The 16986-nt window shown below is 41.0% G+C and overlaps 1 protein-coding gene across 3 annotated transcripts in view; it reads right to left on the bottom strand.

Moving 5' to 3' along the window:
• Positions 1-16652, bottom strand: part of pcdh11 (protocadherin 11) — a 135941-nt gene extending 119289 nt beyond the window's left edge. For all 3 annotated transcript variants that reach the window (XM_038699988.1, XM_038699987.1, XM_038699989.1), the window contains exons 1-3: positions 15909-16652; positions 9785-10368; positions 1629-4136 (exon numbers count right to left, since the gene is read on the bottom strand). In XM_038699988.1, the coding sequence (XP_038555916.1) occupies positions 1629-4136; positions 9785-10327 (3051 nt within the window). In that variant the 5' untranslated portion in view covers positions 10328-10368; positions 15909-16652. The remainder of the gene's footprint in view (positions 1-1628; positions 4137-9784; positions 10369-15908) is intronic.
• Positions 16653-16986: the final 334 nt, after the last annotated feature.

Raw genomic sequence — 16986 nt, forward strand, 5'->3', positions numbered from 1 at the left:
AATGCTTGCTAGATGTCACATACTGGGAGCAAAAAGGCAGAAATGAACCAAATATCTGAAAACTGTGTGCGATATGAGGCTAGACACAAACAAAAGCAAGCACCTCATCTAACAGAATCAATTATTGATGCAATATCATGAAATTGACCCAGAATTGGATGAATGGCAGTTATGATAATTATGATCAAAACAGTAACAAAAACGAAAGCAAATGCAACCAAGCCCTCAAAAAATCGTAAAAGAAACAAAATGGAAAGAAAAAGAAAGAAAATGCCAGCAAATTCAAATGGATGTTTGACACTGTGAAAACTATATACGCACATATCAGTATAAATAAATTGCTACCCTGTGCACAGACGAGTCAGCCTTCCATTGTGCTGGTGATAGCAAGTAAAATATCAACACGTATACTCATGTGTTAGGGATACAATGATTTTTCAACGTCCTCTCTAGCCCAAACTACAACACCTCACAGCGGCAAACCTTTGTTGTCATTGCATCCTCTCCAATGTGAGTTAATTTAAAGAATGTGTATCTACATATGCCATTTATAACAATAATTGGGGTCATTAAAGTAGAACATTTATGGGCTAAATGCAACGTTGGCCTGGCAGGCGTTTTTATGGACTACTGCTCCCTTGGTGTTTAAGTATATTGGTCTCAAGGCTCTGCGTCACCTTGATCCCTGTGACCCCCTCCCCCGCCCCAAGCAATACTCAGTCTTCCCCATAGCACACGGCTCTGGCTGTCAGCACTGAGCAAGGCCACCTCTCCTTACCTCTGATTTACATTTATTTCCCTCACTGGCTTTTATTTATTGGGGCACTTCGCATTTGGCACATATCTCTTAGGGAATCATAAGCCCTTTGCTGTACCTTGGCATTCAAATGAGCTTCTTTCTCACAAAGCCTCATTGGCACAGTTAAAACAGCACTTAATATTTTGAGGACAAAAGACACAAAAAGTGGGATTACTTAACAAGTTGTTTTAGCACGTCAAAAGAAATTTTTTTTGCTTTGTGTTATTACCGTCACACTTTTTGCCCAAATGAATACCTGATGAATTGTCACTCTGGCTGCCATATTTATGTTTTGCTAGCCTTGTTTAAACATGTCAGTCAAATCTATTAGCACACAGCCTCATTCGCCCTTGACCTCAAATGCATCAGTAGAGAGTTCAATCATTGCCGCCTATCCCAGGCTCTTCTAAATCAGGCTACACTGCCACCAACCACTCACACTGATATTTAAAATAGCTAGCCATCATAATTGCACTGCTGCCATTACTCAAGCTTTTGAATATGAAATTGACCTTCATGTGTATTTTTGCAAATGATTATGCAATTATGGTTGCTTTTGAAGGAGGGTGAATACATGAATTAATAACAATGAGTACCATGAAAGTTTTGCTGTATTAATTGCAACAAATTATGTTTTATTCTTTCGTTTCATTGCAAGTCACTTTTAGGTGCAAATGACATTCATGTAGACATGGTCATGGTCTGTGTGGGAAAATCCCCTGGCTCCATGCTGCCACCCTCCCTCTTTCACATCACCTACCATGGGACAGCAAGGGGTGTGTGAGTGGGGACTAGTGTGGGTGGGTTTAAAAAGGAAGTCATGAATTACCTGTCGGGTGGTGATTTGCCCCGCAGTCTTGAATCCCCCCTGACAGCTGCACTCTGAGACACTGTATGGGTCGGAGCTAGTCGATGAACACTTGGAAAGTGAGTCACAGCCCACCACGAACGTGTTGTCCAAGGGGAGCTCCTGGATCACATGGTGTTTCTTTGGGGCGACTGGTGTCTCCGGTTTGATTTGAAATGTAGGCTGAGGGGACGCTGACTTGTAATGCTTGGCTAAATCTGGGCTGTCGGGTTTGAAGGTGGTGGGTGTCGTGGCCCAGTTGTACTTCCCCATGGTTTGCTCCTCTAACTCCACAGGGAGGTCCAGTGTACCATTAACATGCTCATGGGTGGGGTCGTCAGGCTTGGATTCATCAATGGTCACAAAGTTCAAGAGGAGGCTCTTAGGGGATCGCTTCTTTCTCTTCTTCTTCTTTTTGATCTGACGGTTCTCTTGGTTGGGTGACACCCATTCGCCACTCTGCTTGCCCTTCTGTACTACTTTGTGTCTGGGTGTCTGCCGGCAGCGCACCAAGGCAGTCACAAATATCACCAAGATGACAGTCATGGTCCCTGCTATGATAGCTATGACAACAATCACATATCCATTGGCTTGAGGTGTTACCTCACTGTCCCCTATGTTACGGTCCAAGGGTGTCTCCATACTTTTTCGCAGCTGCTCTTGGATAAAGGTAGCATTTGACACAGTGTCATTGACAAACAAGTGGATAAGTGTGATCGCATGTAATGACTCAGGCTGGCCTAGATCTTTGACCTTGACAACCAGCCTATGTAGCCCCTGATCAGCTGAAACTATTTTCTCCTGCAGTGTTATGTTACCTGTTGTTTTGTCGATGGCAAAGAGACCTCGAGGGGAGACCCTAGATGTGATGATGATGCTGCTGATAATACTGTACTGCAGCTCAGCATTCATACCTGTGTCATTGTCAATGGCAAACACTCTGGTGACCACAGCGCCAGGGGTAGTGGCGGTACGCACTAGGTCATATGAGTAATTGGAAGATGGGATGACAAACACGGGGCGATTGTCGTTCACATCGACTACATTTATAGTGACCTTGGCATAGGAGGAGCTTGGAGGTTGCCCCCCATCAACTGCCTTGACCATGAATGTGTAGGAGCTTTGCTGCTCCCTATCAAACGTGATATTAGGTTTGATCACACCAGTTTGGGGGTCGATGATGAAATTATCTTTCCCATTCAAAATGGACAGGGTTATAACAGCATTATCTCCTGCATCTGCATCAGTCACTGTGATTAAGCCCACAGTTCCATAGAGAGGCAGGTTTTCAGGCACATAGAAGTTGTACTCAGGGTGTGTGAAAGCTGGGCTGTTGTCATTAAGGTCCTGGACGATTAGCCTGACAGTGACATTGCTCTGCAGGGACGTGGAGCCATTGTCCCTCGCTATGACAGTGAATGAGTACCTCTCCTGCTTCTCTCTGTCCAGTCGTTTGCCAACGGAAAGGATTCCTGACCGTCTGTCTATGTTAAACCCATCAGGTGCATCAGGGCCAAGAGTATAAATAATCTCAGCATTATGTCCGCTGTCTGCATCAGTGGCGCTGATTTTTATTAACTGTGTAGAGGGGTCATTGTTCTCCGGTATGGAAAGTTGGATTTCCGGCTGGGGGAAGATGGGTGCATTGTCATTCTCATCCTTGATTTTAATTAAAACCATAGCTGAAGTGTTCAAAGGAGGCGTCCCCCTATCCGAGGCCACTATCTTAATTGCATATTCTCGAGTCGTCTCATAATCTAGGGGGGCAGCTGTCTCTAGTAAGAATTGATCATTAAAGACAGGCTTCAACCGAAAAGGAACATCATGGTCGGTGTAGCAAGCTACTTTGCCATAAAGATCTGCATCCTTGTCAGTAACAGTAATTAGGGCTATTTTGGTGTTGAGAGGCGCATTCTCAGACAGCAGAACAGTTCCATTAACCAGGTTGATAATGTAGCGAGTGTCTATGGTGGGAACGTTGTCATTAACGTCAGTTACATTAACAATAACTGTGGCTCTGGAAGGGGTGGAGCTGCCATCACTGGCAAGGACGATGAGTTTATGAACAGGAGTTACCTCCCTGTCCAGTGGCTGCTTCACAGTGATCAGTCCTGTAGAGCTGTCGATGGCAAAGTGACGTTTGGTTGAGGCAGAGATTTGGTTGCTGAAGGCGAAGTGGATCTGTGCGTTGGAACCCAGGTCTGCGTCTGTGGCGTGAAGCTGTGCAACCGATGTCCCCATGGGGGCATTCTCTGGTACTGTGACCTCCAAGTCACTGTCCTTGAAGATGGGACGATTGTCATTGACATCAGAGATGGTGACTTGGAGAATGGCAGTGCTGGACTTGGGAGGGTTGCCACCATCCTCCACCTTTATCTTCATGACAAAGGTGTCCTTCTGCTCGCGATCCAGATTCTGCTGAACGATAAGCTGTGGCCACTTGTCACCTTCAGGAGTTTCAATGATGTCTAAGCCAAACTCGCTGACACTCTGCAAAGAAATTACAGCATTTTGAGTTACATTTATTCTGTTTAGCACACATAATCTTCAATGTGACTAACACAAAATTTTGATTGTTGTTTTTATTTATTTTTTTATTAGTTTTTCCTCATGATCTGAGGCGCTAAGGCTAGAGAGTATCATATGTTATGCACATTGTAAAGCCAGACTGACATATTAATACCAAAAGTAAGAATATCACATTTTTACTTATGTAATAACAAAGAAAGGTACAGGTTACTGTAATGATATATACTATTCTGAAGCATTCTTGTTCTTTTTGTAGATTTTCGAGTTGTCTTAGAAAGACAAACAGCTTGTTGATGTATTTCCTTAGGTTACTCAGGTTCATTTGTAACCCTTCAAAGGATCAGGCTCTTTGGCAGTGATGAATATCATGAGCAAATTAAACAGCACAGGACATTTTTAAACAAGGTTGCTGGTTCTCATCTCAGTTGGGTCTCCATAAATCAAAAATTTCAAATTTGCTAATCATCACTTGTTTCTTGTTTCAAAGTTTTAGTCATTTCTTGCATAGACAACATATGCCCCAGAAACATAGGAAATGCCAGTTAATTAATTATTTTAAAAATGTGACCAGTCATTGCAGTAAAACAAGTCCCTCCACCCCTCCTAGACAATAGTGATTTAAATGATTCATTTACCTCTTTAGCCTCCTCTTAAGATTTATTCTGCCTTCACTAAAATGAGATTTCACTCTACTTTCCTATGTTGTGTCAAGTTAGAATAGAACAGCCTTGCAACATTAATAAACAACTTAATGGGAGAGAGACACACCAGTAAGCTCTCATTTTAAATACACTGCAACACCAGATCACCATAGATTAAGAAAGAGAAGTAAAAATCCTGCATATTAGAAAGGATTTTTGCTCAAGAAAGACTCAAATCTAGGCAAAAGTAAAGCCGGAGGAAAATGAAAACAAATGCATAAGTAATCCTCATGAGAAACCGGTGGAACTGGCACGGGCTGTGAAGAGTAATTGGCTTCCACCAAAAAAATAGCACTAATATGTACGATTTCAGTTGGGGTAGGGTATGGATCCATACATGTTTTCAAAATTAAAAGAGAGGGGATAGAAAGGGAGGACGAGCGAGGGAGAGAAACGACAGAAAAGGAGAAAAAGAGAGTGCAGGGGGAGGAAATAAGAAGAAGATCAAGCCCATGAATGAGCTGCATGCACATTATAAAACAAAGAAGCCCTTTGAAGCTCTTTCAGTCAGAAGCAGTTTCATGGTAAAACAAGAAAAAGCATCCTCTTTAAAGAGATAAGCTTCATGCTGCACATAATGTTGGAAGAGATTACTCTGTCTAGGCACAGCTATCAAATGAGATTAAGATATATACATTCTCCTCCTTCAACGAAAGAACATTTCAACCAAACTCTGAGCATAAGAGTCCTCTGTAGGTTTTAAAACCAAGACTGTCATTGTGCCAACATAGTGTTGTAGCCGACATAAGGAAATGTGCAGCTGCAGCATGTAAATTATTGTGTACTGTGAAAAACTGCTTGCTTAGGAAATGTTGTCAACACATCAGTGATTGACAGAACTACTTAAACCAGCATATGCTGCAGCAATGATCTTTCAGACCTTATTTTGTGATCTTTCTGGCAAGCAAAGGTCATATAGGGATAAACAGATGTTGCATATAAATCTATATGTGGGAATATAGACATACTGCCTTATGGATGAACTATGCTGAATCTTTATGCACACTGAAGAACTATTTCTGTCATAACTGAAAGGTCCAAGACAACATTCTGGGGGCTCTATTGCTAAGCACTACTCCATCCTCACAAAGCTCCTCAATCCTCAGTTGTTTGAATAGTTCACAGATTCGGCACAGTAGCTGAGTATCTGCACACTGATATTTGGCAAAGCCTGATGTTAATAGTAGGATGTTGAGTTAGGATGTGTCATAGGGAATGCTGCACAATGATTTATGAGCCAGCATTTCCTCTATGCTTTTGTCTTGGTTTCACACAATTTTACAACTGACAAGACAGCACTCAGCGAATTTCAATAAGTTGAAGAGAGCTATCTCTCAGGCTGTGCATCCTCCTGAATGCAGAATTAGTCTGGTGGATTGTGATAAGATCTAGGGCAGGCTAAGAAAAGGCCAAATACTAGCATGAATCACTCACTGGAAACCCTAAGGCTGAGCAAGAAGGACGAAGCTCTCTAAATGGCTAAGTGTGCACATTATATCATGCCTCACTCTTTCACCACACATATTCTGCTCAGGTACGTCTTCTTGAACTTTGATGACTTGCCATTCATTCCACATTACATTGCCACAGGTCTTTGCAGTGATCAGAGAGGGATCAATGGCACTATATATGTGGGATGCACACAATCAGACACACTAATCAGAGTTGGCTAATTTAAATGAAAATTATTGAGCGGCACTGACAGTAGCAGAGGTGGCTATGATGAGGGAAGGATGACTCTGAATCCTGTTCTGCAGACAGCACCTCAGATTATCAGTGGATGCATCTTTCAGTCAACTTGATGACCTTATTAAAACTAAGAGGAGACTGAGATTGGGCTGTGAATATATCAGGAGAACTCTAGTCACGGTGATGCCCATGGATGGGGCTAACTGGGGAGGGCTTTTCATCACAAGCTATAGCACCTCTTCATAAAGCTGATAGAAACTCACTCTCTCTCTGTCTCTCTCACTCATTCCTCCCTCATTCTTTCTCTCCATCCCTCATCCTCTTTTGCCCCTGGCCATGATCTCATGCATATATTTAAGACAAAAGGAATTGTTTGTCTCTTTTTGTCAACCCCTAGAAGAGGATAATGTGTCAAAATAGGATGCTAATGAAAACTGGAAATGCTTGACAGTGAGCTCTCTGCCCAAAAGTCCTATTCACTGCCTATAGGCAGCATGCAATGCATTAATCAAATTTTTCTTGCTACTTGGGCATGGAGCTTGAATAAATTGTGCATCTTCAAATGCAAAGTTAGAATCAGTTTAGGAATGAAATTATTTAAGCTTAGACTTGGAATATGAGCAAAAAGACCACTTCATCCACTCAAAAATCTTAGGTGTATTTCAGATAGACATGTTGCAGTGGATTGCAAAATACCCCAGGAAAAACCTAGGTAGGTAGCAAAAGGTTAAGTCTAAGAGTCCTCCAGATTGCCCAACCAAAATACAGACACCCACTTCATCATCCCATTTATCAGTGAGGCATACCCTGGCCAGCAGCAGCAGAATATTGATCTACATGAAATGACTTGAACAAGATGCCCACCTTAAAAGTGTCTGAAGACATTGACATAGATGCAACTTGGATTAATGTAGTGTGTGATGCTGCAAAATCATACATCACTGGAATAAGGGAAGGGGCCAATGTTTGTCTGCCTAAATCCCAATTAAAACCAACAGCAGAATATCTTTTTGTCTTGAGCATGCTTCCGAATTGGCCAGTTATCTTGTGAATATGTAAAGTGATTGAATCTGCTTTCATGGGAGATCCTCCTCCACCCATGCATGTGATTGCTTTCTCTGACCTTGACCATTTCTTAGGATGCCTTCTCTGCAGTTCAGGTGACGTAACACACCACTGCACTACTCTGATGGCAGAGTTTCACTCAATGTGTGATTACCAACCATTATGTGTGGTGCTGGAGCACTGTGTGGGAGGAAATTACCCGTTGTACCCTTTAGCTTTCGAAAAGAACAAAGTTATCCAAAAAAGGCTACCATGTTTCTTTCATTTGTTCTTTATGTTGACAACTCAGGGATGCTACATGTGGAGTGTCTTACCATTGGGTACGGCTCACTGTGCTACACAATGGTAGCGATTTCAGCACTGTGCCCTGCACAACACAAGGAAGCTGGGCAAACTATCATTCTGAGGGAGCTTCTGAGACAAATCTCACAGGACCATACAAAGATAGTCCAAGGGTGGCTTAGTGGCCAAGAGCTATTCTAGGAAATGCTTGCACATTCCTTCCCCACTAAACCCTTGGCTTTCTACTGCACTTCTGAAATAATGGATACCAAAGGTTGAAAATGTTTCTGGCTCCTTTAATGCTTCTCCCTGTGTTTTGCGCAAATGGAACCAGGAACACAAGGAAATTAATATCGACTACAATAAGAATATAATGAGAAGAGCTGAATCAGACACGCAGTGCCGAGGATGCTCTAAGAAGAATTCCTGCAAAAGATAATACAACCACAGTCTAGGCAAGGATTTTAGAAGCTTTATATTGTGAAAAGGGCAAAAAATGATTGCAGATGATCACCATAATGAGCAGAACATTTGGTTGGTGATTTTCCAGGCATGAACAATTCAGGACATTGCGCTGGAGAGGCCTTGGCAGTGGGACTCTTTAAAAATGCAAATTGGTATTCAAGGCAGACACGGACAGCAAGGATTCTGTTCATTCCAACCCAGTGTTAACTTCATCTGTGATTCCAAGATGGACTTGACATTTCTGTCTCGCACCGTGCTCTCAAATCCGGTAACCTTTCTTTATTTATTATGTTTATGTTTTCCTCCAGAGTGCTTGCATCTCCCTCTTTAATTACACTTCATTTGTAGGAGCTCATGTCATCTCCAATATTCATCTATCCACAAAGCACAGAGTGTTGTCTAAATGAAGAATGCATGATAGTATCCTACATTTCTGGATTTTGGGCTGACTCCATTAAGAAAAACAGAACATTGCAGTGCAGATTAATACGGCATCAATTAGATGATGAAGAAAAGCTTTCCTCTAGTTCTGCATGAGATACCTAACATAATGCAGTTTTTTTTCCATTTGCTTAAATCTACTATGTTCAGCACATGTAGCCTGTTGCTGGAAATTGGACATGCAGTATATGCTGTGTGTGCACATTTTACCACGTGTTCTCTGATATTACTGTACATAGTGACAACTTCCCCTTTTTATAGCCTTCTCTCATAATGATATAAAGCATTTGGAAATATTAATGGTTGGTATAAAACATTGTAGGTTTCATCAATTTCCTATATGGTTATACACTACAGCATTACAGCTCTATAGCAATAGGGCAGGTTTACGGGAAAAGCTTTAAGGCAGAATCTGATGTGATGTGATGTAAAATCTAAATAAGGAAACATCAACTTAAAATAGTCAACTAATCCCACCTGATGCAGACAGGTGGCACGAAAAAGGCATAGCAGTATGTCAGAGAATCATTAATGATGTGTGCTGACTAATATTCTTGTGTTGGAGACAGTCATCGACTGGGTTATTTGAAAAGACAATTCATCTCACACTTTCTAGCCCATTTCATCTCTTTGTAAGTGTAAGATATATCTCTACAGTGGTTTAATTGTTATGTACTAGGATTTCCAAAAAAAAAACTAAAAGCTATTTATTCTATTAAGTCCATAAAGCAAACCAGTAAATTGAAGACTGTACCAGTCTCATGAGGCTTCAGGCCTGTACATTTCACTATCAATATCTTTCACTCACTCATTTGTTCTAAATTAAACAAAATTTACAAAATGGCTTTTAGTTTAGACATGAGATTGCTTGCATACATTAATAGCCTCTGGCCACTCTAAAACTTAACAAAATACATATTCAATTTGATTTTATACATGTGAGAATGAAACAGGGGTGAGCCTCACCTTGACCAGCTCATAATGTTGGATCCCATTGATCCCTACATCGGGGTCAAATGCTGAGGGCACCGGGTATCGGGTGTTGATGGCTGTGTTCTCAGGGATGGAGATGTTTATTACAGTGGACTGGAAAAGCGGTGCGTTGTCATTTACATCCTCGATCAGGAAGCGGATCTTGACCAATCGGAAGATCTCATCGGGCAGCACGGCCACCTCAATCTCATAGTAGCAGCGTTTCTCAGCAAAGACCCCTGAGCACAGCTTCTCCCGGTCAATTCTGTGATTGGTGGTAAAGATCTCCCCTGTGTTGGCCTCCACCCTCACCAAAGGCACGTCACCTGTCTTGTACACAGGCTTGAACTGCAGCGGTGAGGATAGCCTGATGTTGGGGTCTAGGTTGAGGTCCAGGTCCTTGCGCAGGTTCCCGATTCGGACGTTCTCTGGCTGCTCCTCCTTCACCGTGTAGTCCTTCTCCTGGGCCCAGCATAGCAAGACCACACAGGTGAGCAAGACCACCACCACCACATGAGCCTGACTTGCTAAGTCCATACTCAAGAGTGGATGGAAGCTTCACTTCTACAGCAGTAATTCTGCCACAGGAGAGTCAAGACAGAGAGAAGGAAAAGAAGAGAGAAAGACACACAATGTCAATACACAAAATTACATGGCATTCAAGTCTGCTGTAATTAGTACTATTTTCCCTCATGGAGAGTTTTCAACTTGACCTATTCATCCTAACTAGTTATGAGCCCACATCCTTCCCATGTCTTCGAGACTGAATTAACGTCAGTTTTACACAATTAACCTTTGATGACATCCTTTGAGCAAGCGGACATGTAAAGGTTAGTAGTTCACGTATTCCATCAATCCATTTCATCTCGGTAATGAACCATTTCATATCTTAAACTGAGATGTATGAAAGCAGTTGCATTTACTATTGCGATAACATTGTTTACTTTGAAAGCTTGTTCATAAAATACAGCGCATGAAAAACACAGCAAGGAGAAGAACTTAATTCATGTCTGAATCAATGCGAGTCAATATGGTGCAGGGGTGTCTTCATAAACTTCACCTCACACCCAGACTGATTTGGAGGCAGCAAAATTGAGCCTTACATATGGGTGCTTCCATGCATGAACACTCATACAAACACGCAGTAGTTTGCAGTTATTAATGGACAACCTCATTTGCTTTGAATGTAAACAATTGAGCTCTCAAATATTTCCTGAACGCCCATGTGTGTAAACATACACAGTATGATAAGAGCACTGTTTAGAGTAACTGCAGTGGAAGGAGACAGCAATGTGAAATTATTTATTGTTGGAGCCGCCATCAGTCAAATTAGTGAAATTTAATCATAACCTCATTACATTACAACGAATGTGTTTTCTCCATCAAATTTAAATAGCATCCAGTTTACTGTTTGTACTGAATGACGCCTATGATAAAACCCTGAGAAAATGCAGTGCAGATGGGTTTACCATCACTGAACATTATTCATTAATGTTTTCTTTTGTTGAGTGCCACTTTATTTGATGCTGTTGTTCTACAAAATCTTTTGTAAACTGTTTTATATGTGCAAAAGCTTGCCAAAGGGCAAAAACCCAGATTGCCAAAACCCAAGTAGGTCATTGGAAGATGATGAAGGAGTCATACTCTGCAATGCCTTCCCTGCTAATATATGCTAGCATAACATATTGACTGTTAATTAAACAAGTTAATTAGGTTAGTTGATTAGTTATTATGGTTAGCTACGTCATGTAGTTTGTTAGCTCACAATTTGACTTATTCATTTATTTAATCCATTACATAGGCTTTTATGTGATTTTTGACAACACAGTAATGTTAATTATCAATGTATATTTGTGTTCAGTTGATTTTTCAGTGGAGCAATAGAACAGGTCTTGTGATTGTTTTCAGTCTGCAATGACATATCAGGGTAAAGCCATCAATGTACAGCTATGTTTACTTCTCATAATAATAAGTCACCTCCCCTATGTGTATTCCAGCACAATATATTTAACAAATAATATAATTTCATTGCTCATATCCCACTGTGAGTGTAGGTCTACCAACCCCCTGAGTGTTTATCAACCTCATATGATTTTCCGTGAGATATTGGTTTGTATTCATAAGGCAGCTGCCTTGAAATCAAACGCCCATTTCCTTCAAAGTATGGCAAAAGTGTATGACAGCCATCACAGAAACAATGTACAGGTGGTGAATGCATACCTGCAGTGACAAGGGACTTAAAGAGCTCTTTGGGAACCGTAATATTTCCTACTTTATGAAATTTCCATCCTTTTACATGAGTCAAACAATATCCAGTAAAAAGGTATGACTACCTAAACTGCACTACAGGGGTCCTCTAAATTGGCAAGGCAACAGCATTCATAGCCATTGAAGCTCTCGGCCTACTGACAAAGGGGAATTGATTAAAAATAAGAATTTAATTAAGCTGGTTTTGAATCAGCAACAATTGCAAGGCATTCATGCATCCAGATTACAGACAGATTTCTTTTCAAAAATTTCATAAAGCAGTCACATGAGACTCATTACAGTACAGCTGGACAGAAAAAAAAAGGTGGCTGACATTGATCAGTATGAGGGTTATACATTCTATAGCACAAAAAGCGTTGTCATGTCAAAATATTGATGGGATATATCCCATTAGTAACTGTGTCACACTTTACTTTGAAGTGTGTATCTTTCCGAAAGTGAGCAGCAATTTCTTTACTATGATGATCGCCAGGCAGTCCAAGGCTGAGCTCGCACAACGCATAATGAAGTTTAAATTACATCCTTAAATTGGCTGATTCGCCGAAGTGAAAAAACAGAAAAGATCAAAGCATGATCTAGATTTCCTCTCCCTTGTAAGTGACAATGATGTTCCACAGGATGAAGGGGTGTAGTATGTTCTTGACTCAGACAACATGCAGGAGTACAAATGTATTATCAAAAAGTATGCCCTGGCTATGCTAATGAGATACACTAAATGTACTATACATATAAAGTATATATAGAGAGTGAGCTATCTATTCCGAATAAAAGCTAAAATGCTAAAATTATGAAGTTAAATATTTTATAGGCAAGAGACACATGTTTCCCTACAACATGTTACAGCCAAACTTGTTTACCCCCTTTTATTCTGTTAACTTAATGTGGGTCTTTTCTCATAAACATGATTTCCCAGCATTTGCATGTCTTTTCACTTGTCACAACTCTTTATAAACCTGTCCATGAGATATAGGCTAGGTGAGAGAAGGAATTGGGCTGGAGGGGAAAAAAGAGGGAGGGAGAAAGAAATCCTAGGTGTCAGTCAGAGTGTCTCCTTTGCTTACATTTCACTAGTCTCCTGAAATGCTATTTTGAGCCCCAGACAGCAGGTTGAATCCAGTAGCCAAACTCAAGCCTCCCTCTTGGGAGACTTGGAGTGAAGAGGAGCAGGCCAGCCCTGGATCACTTTACACAACAGCGTGATGGACAGGCCTTCCTGGTGTTTTTTATCCGCTGAAGGTATCAATGAGAGGGGAGACATACAGCTACTGTCACACCCTACCTTCACCCCTAAAGATATCATCAACTGGAAACTTTCAGTGTAGTTAGTCTGAGGCTGGGACCCTGAGTCCTTTAACTGTCAAAGGCAGGTTTTCACAACTGTTGTATATATCAATATTGCCTGAGGATCCAAAGAGATTTTTAAAAGAGGGCATCGGTAGAAGTAATACTCTTGATTGTCTTGGGCTTTTTCTCTTTTAAGAGCTTTAAGGATCGCTGACAGCCTGACAGACCAGGTTTCTGTCAAGATCAGTCAGTTCTTTTTCAGTCCACACAGCTAGAACAATTCTCTTTACACTGTGGAGGAATAAAAGTTGTTTTCTCTTGGGGAAACTTCAACAATGACTATATTAACTACGTTCAACTGGAAAGCGAGACAGTGCGAGAAAGCTTGACATAAATGGACACATTGACAAGCTTACAAAAGATGTATACTCAAGTTCAAATATCACTGGCACTGGGGATCACAATAGCTTTGATCAATGAAAAAATAAATCAATGATATAGCAACACTGACACATAATTTGTAGCACAATGTTTGCTGCAATGCTGTTTGACTGTATAACTGGCTATTCACATTTAAGTCATTTTCTTAATTCTTCGATAGACTTGGAAGAGTTGTACTGGTAATTAAATGGTTGCTAGGTAATATTTCTCGCCATCTGCATGAGCAAAAGGAAAGATTAGTTTACAACGTTGTAATCATGGTCCTCAAGAGGGCAGTCCATACATGCAAATGTAATCCTAATACTAAATATAACTAAATATTTTTTCGGTGTTTCTTTACATCATCTTCAATGTTAACTTTTTCATTAAAAGTAACAAATTTTAAAGTCAATGAGACAAAGCCTTAAATTATGGACAAAGAAATAAACCATGCAGTTAATTTAAACAAGGTCAGACAATTTAAAGTGTAGCATGAAACTGAGTTTGTTATGAATAACTGCTCAAATAGAATACATTTTGTAATAATACTGAAAAAAACACTATAATCTATGAAAACGTTCTTTGACATGTTTTGACAAAGAGGCCATATTACAGGGGGAAATTCTTCTGTCGATATAGACAAATTCAATGTGGATAGTCATATTCAATATATTATCCTTTACGGGAAGTGAAAAGTAATAGTTTCACTATTATAGTAGTGGTGAATATCAGAAAACTATTCAGGAGAAGATCTAAAACTAAAGATGGCCATAAATGATCAATGAAACTGAGTGTGTTTTTAATATAAACTATATATAGGACTGCGCAAGCCTGCATTTGAAAGGAGCAGGGTGTATTCCATCAACCAAACTTTACGCTGTAACATGAAAACTAAAAGCAAAGCAAAAATACAACATATTTGACACCTGGGAAGCTTCTCTGAGACTACAGGTTAGTTACTCTATGACCTCTTTAGATATGGGAGGAACCAATATGCAGTCAATATTTAGTTGAATACATCAGATGCATGCAATACAATAGGATACACAGTTGTAACAGGTGCTGTACATCAGGATATTGCAGACTGTGGTCATTTGCCCTGTGCCTACTGGTGAGTTTGAAATGAAATGGTTTTATTACATTCATTGTAAATCAAACAAATACTCACTCTGTTTCCATTTACTCCCTTCCTCTTGTTTTAATTTAATGCCTTAGCCTACAGCAAAAATATGCTGCTCACCTTGGGAAGGTACACATTACCATTTGATTTAATTGTCCAGCAAATAATGAGTTCAATGGGCCTTGTGGGAATCTTTAAAAAAACAGGTCCAATAATAATAATATATTGCATATTGAGCAGGTATAGCATATTAAGAACCCAAACAACCAACTGTGGCGGCAAATCTTTAAGCCAGCGGGGATATATATCGTGACTATTTGAACTATTCCTAGTAGAAAACAAATACATCTTAATATATTTTTTATTCCCAGAGTCTGCGCGTAAACAGGTTGATAGCCCCTGAGGTTATGGTCTTTGACAGCTGAACTGCTGGACCAGGATCGCGCTGTTGCCGCGCACCCACGCATCGAGCTTAGCGGCCAAGCTGCTGAGAAACCTGCATTGACAAGTCTCTGCAGTTGGATGCTCTTAGAAAGTAGGCCTATCTATCAAGCGATCAGTGTTGAGTAACACTATATAACGGCCGGAGTCGTGACCAACCGCGCGGTGTACGTTCATAATGCGACATCCCAGCATACATTCTCCACGATGCCACCTTATCCAAAGATAATTTCTATTTACATCAGGTGCACGGGGACGCCCATTATATCTTTGGAGCAGCTCTAGGAAAAACCCACGGAACATCAAATGTCGCAACATGCTGATTTATCCAAGTGCCTTGTAAACTATAACGAAATTTCGCCCAGCTTATGTTGCTCTCAGTAATTGTAAACACATGTCCTCGCCGGTATTGGGACATCAATTTGATTTTATACGAACCACATAAATTAGGTTGTTGGGCGCTCTCCAGCGTTTCTGAATGCGCTCAGGAGGCAGACCAGTCATGTGCATACATATTCTTAGAGACCCCTGAAGTAAAACACATTTTGACCCAACAGTAAAGTCAGAATTAAGAGCAAAGCTTACCTTTTCCGCTCGAATAGGCTGAAAAATCAACCGAGAGTACCGTCGCGTAGAGACATCACTGATTTACAAAAAAAGAAGTGCCACGAATTAAACTGAAGTAGGGGAAAGGGGGAGAAAGGATCCTCATCAGAAGCGGCAGCAAAATGCAATGCAAGTAGAAAAAAAAATGTTATCCACTACAAACTTATCCATGCGCTATAAACTGTGGTCCTCATGTGCAACAGAAAAAAAAACAATGCACAGCGATCAACTTTGTTTGAAAAGGACGCTGTAATTCCTCTTCGGATGTCTTGGGCTCGCAATCCCACCGACGGATACGCATTGATCCAAGCTTGTTTTACATTAACTTTGTATCCCTAGCCTACGTTTGCCTTGACAATCCTACTTTATTTTGCCAGATTCAAATCGCTGCCAACAAATTTACACGTGTGCGTTAAAGACTTCTTGACCCGCGCGTAAAACTTCAATCCAAGAATGCAAAAAAAATGCACTTCTGATGAAAAACAGAAAGCTTACACCTAATTTATTTCATAACCACTTGTTTTGACTGATGCGAGGTTGTGCACGCTCCCCAAAAAACTCTTAAAGGAGGGATGCAGAGAGCGCATCGCCCCCCCAATGGAGTTGGATCAAAGTGTGCCTCAGTGCAGCATCACTTACAGGAGCCGGGATAGGCGGTTCACCGTATCTGTCTGCTAAGCTGTAGATGTCTCAGTAGTATTGTATGAACTCAGTTCCTCAATACTGCCCACCTCTCTCCCTCTCGCTCTCCCTCCGACTGACATCATGGCGGAAGGAGGAGCCAACCGCAGATTTAAGAGCCCCGGTCCTCTTAAAGCCGCACTGCGTTGGAGAGATCCTCGCACTGAGATGTAGGTGGATGGCGGGGGTTTGTGTGGAACCCTTAGACGCCTCTGCTGTTTGCAGTAGCCACAAGGCTCCAGAAAACCGCCTGAAAGCAAGAGGGGGGCACTGTTCACTTTTAAACGGAGCTTTGTTTCTGCTTTTCAATTCCACTTAGGTCTACTGTTCATCTCAACTCTGAATAATGATGACATTCAAATTCTTTTCAGACATT

Source organism: Micropterus salmoides, unplaced genomic scaffold (assembly GCF_014851395.1).
Source record: "Micropterus salmoides isolate LMB-PRFRI ecotype aquatic unplaced genomic scaffold, ASM1485139v1 Ms_hic_scaffold_5, whole genome shotgun sequence".
Lineage (NCBI taxonomy): Eukaryota > Metazoa > Chordata > Actinopteri > Centrarchiformes > Centrarchidae > Micropterus > Micropterus salmoides.